Genomic DNA, 7,715 nt, shown 5'->3' on the forward strand with positions numbered 1-7,715 from the left:
CAATGAACCCCCTCTTTGCTGGGATCCTGCTCGGCACCTTGCTGGGGGCTGCCTTGGGTAAGGAGGCACCCGGGGCGCCTGTCACAGAGGCCCGTCGCCCTGTGCCAGCCACCCCGGAGCGCCTGATCCAGCACCTCTTCTCTTCCCCCAGGAAACCGCATGCGGTGCTATGACTGCGGTGGAGGCCCCAGCGGCCTCTGCAAAGAGACGGTGACCACTTGCGGAGAGGACGAGCGCTGCGGCTTCCTGGAGCGCAAACCCCAACCAGACCTGGCACAGACCAAACTGCCTGGAAACCGTAAGTCCTCAGTGTGTCCCTCTTCCTTCCAGCCCCTCCCTGCCTCCAGCCCCTACTACTTCAGTCCTTCTGGCTTCCAGAACCTTCCAGGCTCAGTCGAGCTCTGGGCAGATGGTGCCGCTGTCAGAACGAAGCGGCCTGGAGCCCCTTCTGGCTCCTGGCACTGAGCCCCCGGAAGCCTGCTGTCTGCGTGGCCTCACCTCCCTCCTCTTTACCCTCCAGAAAGAGACTCATAGGCCCATGTACTCACAAATGGTTGAAAAAGCTCTCTACCTTGAGGGTAGGGACCGAAATATTCAACCAAACTTCTACTCTGAGGCATCAACTAAGGTCCAGGGAGGTATGTGTGTATGTATAGTCAAATTTTTTAAATTTCAAAATGATTTTAGATTGACAGAAAAGTTAATTTTATTCAAAAATAGTACAGGTTAGCACTGTATATCCTTACCCAACTTCCTGTAATGTTAATGTCTTATATTACCATAGTGTGTGTGTAGTCAGTATCTTAGTCGCTCAGTTGTGTCTGACTCTCTGTGACCCTATGGACTGCAGCCCACCAGGCTCCTCTGTCCATGGGATTTTCCAGGCCAGAATACTGGAGTGGGTTGCCATTTCCATCTCTAGGAGATCTTCCCAACCCAAGAATCAAATCTTTGTCTTCTGCATCTCCTGCATTGGCAGACAGATTCTCTACCACTGAGCCAATTGGGAAGCCCATATAACCACAGTACAATTAGCAAAATCAGAATATAACACTGGTCAGTAAGACTAATCTACAGACCTTACTCGATGTAGCCTGTTGTCCCTTTCATGTCCTTTTTCTGATCCAGGATCCACTGGTTTTTGCTCTCCTATCTTAGTTGTCACCTCTCTGTGGCAGTGCTGAGTCTTCCTTTGATTCTATGATATTGACACTTTTTTCCTTTTCTTTGTATTTCTTGATCTTGATACTTTTACTTGATCTCTGATATTTGGTACTGATGCGTTATTTTAAAGAATGTCCTGCAACTTGGATTAACCTGGTATTTTCTTGTGATTAGACTGAGGTCCTGAATTTGGGGAAAGAAGTGATGTTGGTCCCTTTCAGTGGATGCTGTTAGGGCTTCACGATGTCAGCATGTTAACTGTGATAACTTGGTTTCAGGGAGGTGTTTTTTGAGGGGGGTGGAGGATCCCTTTAGGCTCCTTGAAATCATATCTGCTCTGCCCCAGAAGGCAAGTCCTCAAGCCAGGAGTTCAACACCCCAGTCTCATTTTCTCTCTCAGCCTCAGTGACCTTGATTCATCACCATCCAGCCTGCGTGGCAGCCCATCATTGCAATCGAGTGGAGACAGAAGTGGTGGGAGACGTAACTTATACGACCCACAGGGACTGCTGCGTTGGCGACCTGTGCAACGGTGCTGTGGCGAGCACTGCAGCCCCCATGAGCATTGTGGCTGCAGCAGTCACCATGCTGGCCTGGCTCTTGCCAGGACTCTGGAGAGGGTAATGGGAGCAGGGGAGGAGAAGGCAACAAGGAAATGAAGGAGATCTATGAGCCATTAAAATCTCTCGACCACTCCAGAGCTGACTGGAAAATTCCATCTTTGTTGATAAGAGGGCTGAAGGGGTAATACAGGGGCATCCAGGCTCTAGTTTAGGGGTTATCAAGGATCAGTGGACTTAGCTACAATGGTACACTTCTTGCCAACTAAACCCCAAAGGACAACGGAGAATCTGCCCTAAGTGACTCCTACTTGTTGCCAGGGAGAGTCTTTCTTAGCAACAAGGATCACTGAGGGGAGCAGGCTCTGGGCTGGCCACCAGGAATCAGTGAGTCCGGTTGTCTGGGCTTGTTCCCCTTCCCCTCATTGGCAACTTGACTCCCAATATGACTATTTGGAATTGAGAAAGGAAGTGTAAACACTCTGACAGGACAGAGCCTTGGTGCCCCACCTGCCAGGCCAGGTGAGGCCTCTGACTCTAACCTGAGGGACTGAGGCCTAGAAGGAGGGTCCCAGGTCCCATCCCTGTGCAACTCTCCTACCCCTTCTGAGGAGCCCGCAAGTCAGGCTTGCACCTCCTTCTTGGCAGTACAACACAGGTGTGGCCTAAATATAGGATAAAGATTGTTTCTCAAAATACTGGGCCACCCCCAGACACTGGAAGAAAGGACAGGTCTGAAAAACCTGTTTCTCCCTTACCCCAACCCTGGCCTCCCAGAGAAACTCCCTGAAGGGCCCTTTGGTGAGGGTGGGGGCTGAGAGTGTTATTTCCTGGAAGGGGGCTGCTGACAGTAGATCTTCTGACAATAAACACACAATAGATCGGCTCTACATGTTTATTACTCGAAATGGAAAGGGGTGGGCATGGGGATGAGGTATGTATGGGGAGCCAGGATTTGAAGTGTCAGCTCATACGGTGAGGTTATTGGGTGCTTCCTGGCAGCCTTCACTGGGGACAGGACAGAACTCCATTCCAGATTCCAATTGCTCTTCACACAGGGCATAGGAAAGCGCAGGAAGCAAAGTGGGGAGCTCTCCCTGGAAGCAATGGAGGATCTGGAGTAGTGTCGAGGGAAATGGGAAGGGTCTCTCTGGGAAAGCAGAGTGGAGGGTATGAGTGGAAAGATGGATGGAGAGACCGCTATCTAGTTAAAGCAATATGAAGCATCTGGAGAGATGCTTTTCTGAGCAAAGGGAAGCAGAGGGTGTGGAGACACAAGAAGAGAGGCTCAGGTGAAGGCAGATGGAAGGAGGGGCAGCCATGGAGCCAGTCTCAGTGCAATAGCCAGAGGCCAAGGCCAGCCAAGGAGGTGAGGAAGACAAGGGTCAGGGCCGGCGTGGGCCGCGGGGCTGGGCTATTGCAGTTGTCCTGGCTGCAGCAGGTGGTGTTATAGGTCAGGCCCCCCTTCTGGTTGGTTTGGTTGACTGCCGGCTTACAGGGCTCTCCTGGTGTGCCACAGTCAAGTCGGGAGAAAACCCACATCTTCCCTGGGGTTAGGAGGGAGCAAAGAGGTTAGTAAAGACAGGCACCCGGCATGCCTGGGTCCATCTCCCCACCCCATGCACCCCATTCAGGCTTCCATCCTTCCCAACTCTGCCCCTGGTCCTGCCCTTCTGTATCTCTTCTCAGTCTAACCTTTCTTGTGCACTTCCTTACCCTGCCCTCTCACCCCAAACCCGGGCCTATCGCTTGCTGTCCATGAAGCTTTGGACCTGCTCCTGTCTCTTTCAGAGGCTGTTTCCTCAATATAATAATAGCATCCACATCATAGGATGTCATGAACATAAATTCAAACAACCCATGTGAAGATACAGGATGGGGCCTGGGAAACAGTAATCCTTGGCCAAATATTATCATTGCTGTAGTTCTCTGTTCCACCTCAGCCCCAGCTGTAGAGTCCCCCACTGGCCCCCACTCCCCACTGAAGAAGGGGATGGTACCGATGTATGCGTGGGTTGTCAGGCATTGCTGTCCTGGTTCCAGGCGGCAGGACTTCCGGTCCACACAGCCCAGCACTGGGAGCTTGTAGCAGGAGTGACATCGAATATCAGCTGGGAAGACACAAGTGACCAAATACATGACTCACCAAGGGATGAGCCAAGCTGGTGGGTGGGGTTGGAGAGGAGTCAGTCAAGTTGGGGTTCTGACCTGTTTGGTCTGCTAGGGACAGAACAGGTAAGGGATGCAAAAGAAATGTAGAAGTGGGTAAGGGTGGAGTTGGTCTGTGAATGGCCCACACCCTAAACATCTTTCTTCACTCCAACCCATCTGGAGATGAGTCAAGAGGGGCAGTTACCAACAATGGGGCTGGGGACTGATGGAATCTGAGACTACCACTGGGAAGGAATGTGTAGGTGTCTAGGGAGGAGATGAAGGAATTCAGAAGGTTACAGATGAAGGGATGAAATAGGAAGAAATATTCAAAGTAAAAAAATCAATCGTGGAGGTTACAACACTTGCAGGAATGGCTTGGAGCTTAAGGCGGGCAAGAAAGCCACCTGGCTGGGCCAGTTAAGCAAAGCATTCTTTACCTCCTGGGGCTGCCAAGGGTGTGGGAAGAGAAAGCAGACTCAAAATAAATCCTCCCACCCTGGTAGGTCTCCGACAGAAAGGAGTAGTATCTGAGAGGCAGATCATCAGAATAGATCTGAGCACTTTACCAAAATGGAAAGGATGAGCGCAGAAGGCGGCACCCCCAAGGTTGCCTGAGGGGCCCAAGGTTCCTGCCACATCTGATTCAAGGTTTAAGAGAAGGAAGAGTTCAGGCCATGGGTGGAGGAGCCTGGTGATCACCTCTCAGTGAAACCCACCTCATCCTGGGGGTGAGCAACCTTGACATTCTCTCCCTAGAAGGCACGGCAATCTCCCTGGCTCCCTGGAATCCTCCACAGAGCTTGTGTCCCTGGAAGTATGCACCCCAGTTGGGAGCAGGGCAGGGAGGGGATCTAGGAAAGACCACTGCTTGAGGGACAGAGCACAAAGTCCCTGATGGAGTAGATGGGAGGATGGGTGGCAAAAGAAGCCCCAGCCAGATGCCTAGGTTTCTGGGAGGACACCCTGGCTGAGTGCAGGTGGAGAGAGGAGAAAGCAGGTAAACTGGATCCTGGAGTGGGGTTAGAAGGGGAACTGGATATGAGAGTTTATGAGAATTGGGGAACCAGGAACCTGTAACCCTGGGCAGTTAGAAGAGTGGGTTTTGGAGGTGGGGAAGAGGCTGAAGGATGGAGATGGGGGAGAACAGAGCAAGGACCCTGTCACAGGGGCACAGGAGAGCCGAGCCAGTTGGGTCTGAGGGCGCTTGGGATCCATGGGTACTGTAGGACAGTGGCTGGGGCAGGGTTTAAAAATCCTGACCAGGTGAACCACATCCTGAGGGGCCCCAGGGGCTCACCTGAGACCCAGCAGAGCAGAGCAGACAAGGAGAGCAGGAGAAGGGCTCTCATGGTGAGGGTCAAGAGAATGGCAGCAGCCGACAGAGCAGGACTTCAGGGATCTGGCTATCCGTTTGGGACTTGAGTGGCCTTTTTGGAGCTTATAATCACAACAGTCCCTCCCTCCCTGGCCTCTGGTGGCTCCTCCTTCCCCATTTAGGGAGGGGCTAAGCAGGACCCAGTGGAGGAGTGGGATGGGGATGGGAAGAGACAGGTATGGGGAGGGCAGGTGCAGCAGTGACTAACTCCATTTTGCTTCTTGGTTTCCGTCTAAGACACACCCTCCTGGACCCCAGGAGTAACATCTCTGTCTGCCTAATCCTCTGGAGAAGTATCACTAAAGGCCCCTGTGATGTTATAGTGGCTTGGGTGGTAGGAGCATCTCCTGGTTCCTGGGAAATGGACAATGGGGTGCAGCCCCAGCTGCACCAAATTTTAGTTCCTGGGGAGCATTGGTAGGGGCATGTAGGCAGGAATTAAGCATCAAATTCATCTCACTTCAGCCCCCACTTTATTTCCCCAAGCCCTGCTCAGCCACAGGATGAAGGAGTAGGGTTTGTGATGTCATCATGAGTTTGTGTGATGTCATAGCAGCAGAGGCAAGGGCTGGAGCTGCCTGTTAAGGAGGGGTTGCCTCAGGACCCCTGAAGGTTCTCAGGACCTTGCCCTGGCTCCACTTGGGTTTGGCCTGGCCTTGGTTCCTCTGGTGCAGTAAAGGCCGAGGGTGTGGGGCTGTGCATCTGCTCCAGCCAAAACCTGCTCAGCTGGGTGCGGCTCCTTGGGCCAGGAGGGACAGAATGGGCATAGAGAGGTGAGGTAGCAGCTAAAATAGGAATAGGAGTAGTCACAATGGCAAGCACATAGTGCTCCTATGACTCAGCCATTGTTCTAGGTGTTTTCCATGTATTATTTGATTTATTCTCCAAATACTCTGAGGTAGGTGCCTTTATACCCATTTTACAGATGAGCAAACAGGCTCACAGAAGTGACTTGTGCACATCTCGCAGCTAGTAGATAATGAAATCAAGATTTGAATTCAGACGGCCAGAATCCAGAAATCCTGGTGCTCCTCGCAACTGCTATGCTGCAAGAGTTGACGACTGCTCAAGTGCTTGTGTAAAGGACCCTAGCATGAATTTTAAGTGAGCACTGGTTAAGGGCTGTGAACTTGCCTCTGAGGATTCCCAGAGGGATCTGGGCAGCTGTGGCCCCTCCCCCCCCCCTATCAGTGCCCCCAGACCCGCGGTCTCCCCCTCCACCCCCCTTTGATTTCCCTCCGGTCTCCTCCGCTGATTCACTGCCCTCCTCTTCCCACCACATCCCAGCCATGACCCTGGTTCTGCAGCTGCTGCCGCTGCTGCTGCTGTCGAGGGCCCTGGGGGATCCAGGGGGTAAGCCATCCCAGTAAAGTTGCAATGGCGGGAGGAAAGACTGAGGGGGGAGGAAGGGGCGACAGGAGGGTGAGATGTAAATGGGAAGATCCAGGATGGCAAGACAGCACGGGAGAGCCATCAGACTAAGTGGGAGGGTCGTGTTGCCCTATAGTCTTGCCTTAACCATCGCCTCTGGCCTCCCATAGCTTCACTGAACGGCCACCCCGGGGACCGGGTGAATCTCTCCTGCATAGGGGTCTCGCAACCCACCCGTTGGGTCTGGGCACCTAGATTCCCGGCCTGCAAAGGCCTGTCCAAAGGACGCCGCCCGATCCTGTGGGCCTCACCGAGCGGGACCCCCACCGTGCCTCCCGCCCAGCCCTTTGCTGGCCGCATAAATGCCCTGGACCTTGGTATCCGGCGACTGGAGCTGCTCTTGAGTGCGGGGGATTCTGGCACCTTTATCTGCAAGGGTCGCCAAGAGGAGGAGAGCCGTACGGAGCTTCATGTGCTGGGAGACCGGGCCTACTGCAAAGCTCTAGGTAGGTCTATGTCTTCATGCGCAGGGGACCTAACTCTGACACACGTCCCCAGCAGGGAGAGAGGCCTCGGCTGGGGGTTCCTGGGGTGGGGGTGGGGAGGTGCGGTGCGGCTAGCGCTCTGTGCCCTCTGCCCTCGGCATCAACCACTCCCACCCCGCTTCCAACCATCCCCCAGGGTCGTCGTATTCCCAGATTCTGATCCCGCTGCTGGGCGCTGGGCTGGTGCTGGGCCTTGGAGTATTGGGCTGGGCCTGCTGGCGGCGCAGGTGAGCACAAGGGCAGAGCCTGATTGAAAGGGTCTTGACCCGAGGAGCGAGGGGAGGAGCGAGGGGCAGGCCCAGAACTTTCGCAGACCAAAGCTAGATCAGGTGTGGTTTGGAGATGAGTGGGGGAGGTTAGAAGTGGGGGGCGAGGCCAAGGGCTGGTGGGTGGAGCCCTAGCTAAGGAGGCGAAGCTGGAGGCAGAGCAGGCTCCACACGTGGGTTGATGTATCTGTGGGGGTTGAACTTACGTTGTTTTCCCCCAGTCAGAGCCTGAAACTGGCTGGGTCGTTGTTGGCGCGTGGGGGAGGGGAAGAGTGTAGAT

At 53.9% G+C, this 7,715-nt stretch overlaps 3 protein-coding genes across 7 annotated transcripts in view; 2 read left to right on the top strand and 1 right to left on the bottom strand.

Annotated features, from left to right (window-relative positions):
* Window positions 1-2: 2 nt before the first annotated feature.
* Window positions 3-1,788, top strand: LY6G6D (lymphocyte antigen 6 complex, locus G6D). The gene is made up of 3 exons (XM_010833357.1): window positions 3-57; window positions 152-298; window positions 1,565-1,788. The coding sequence occupies exons 1-3, from the start codon at window positions 3-5 to the stop codon at window positions 1,786-1,788; spliced, it is 426 nt and encodes a 141-aa protein (XP_010831659.1).
* Window positions 1,789-2,605: 817 nt separating this feature from the next.
* On the bottom strand, window positions 2,606-5,281 carry LY6G6C (lymphocyte antigen 6 complex, locus G6C). The gene is made up of 3 exons (XM_010833320.1): window positions 5,176-5,281; window positions 3,725-3,835; window positions 2,606-3,271 (listed from the first exon to the last, which is right to left on the bottom strand). Exons 1-3 carry the CDS (start codon window positions 5,225-5,227, stop codon window positions 3,057-3,059), a joined length of 378 nt encoding a protein of 125 aa, XP_010831622.1. The 5' UTR covers window positions 5,228-5,281; the 3' UTR covers window positions 2,606-3,056.
* A 1,225-nt stretch (window positions 5,282-6,506) lies between these two features.
* The window catches only part of LOC104983789 (chromosome unknown open reading frame, human C6orf25), a 3,379-nt gene continuing 2,170 nt past the window's right edge, over window positions 6,507-7,715 (top strand). For all 5 annotated transcript variants that reach the window (XM_010833326.1, XM_010833322.1, XM_010833325.1 and 2 more), the window contains exons 1-3: window positions 6,507-6,606; window positions 6,795-7,130; window positions 7,306-7,396. In XM_010833326.1, the coding sequence (XP_010831628.1) occupies window positions 6,543-6,606; window positions 6,795-7,130; window positions 7,306-7,396 (491 nt within the window). In that variant the 5' untranslated portion in view covers window positions 6,507-6,542. The remainder of the gene's footprint in view (window positions 6,607-6,794; window positions 7,131-7,305; window positions 7,397-7,715) is intronic.

This window comes from Bison bison, unplaced genomic scaffold, assembly GCF_000754665.1.
Source record: "Bison bison bison isolate TAMUID 2011002044 unplaced genomic scaffold, Bison_UMD1.0 scf7180017863415, whole genome shotgun sequence".
Classification (NCBI taxonomy): domain Eukaryota; kingdom Metazoa; phylum Chordata; class Mammalia; order Artiodactyla; family Bovidae; genus Bison; species Bison bison.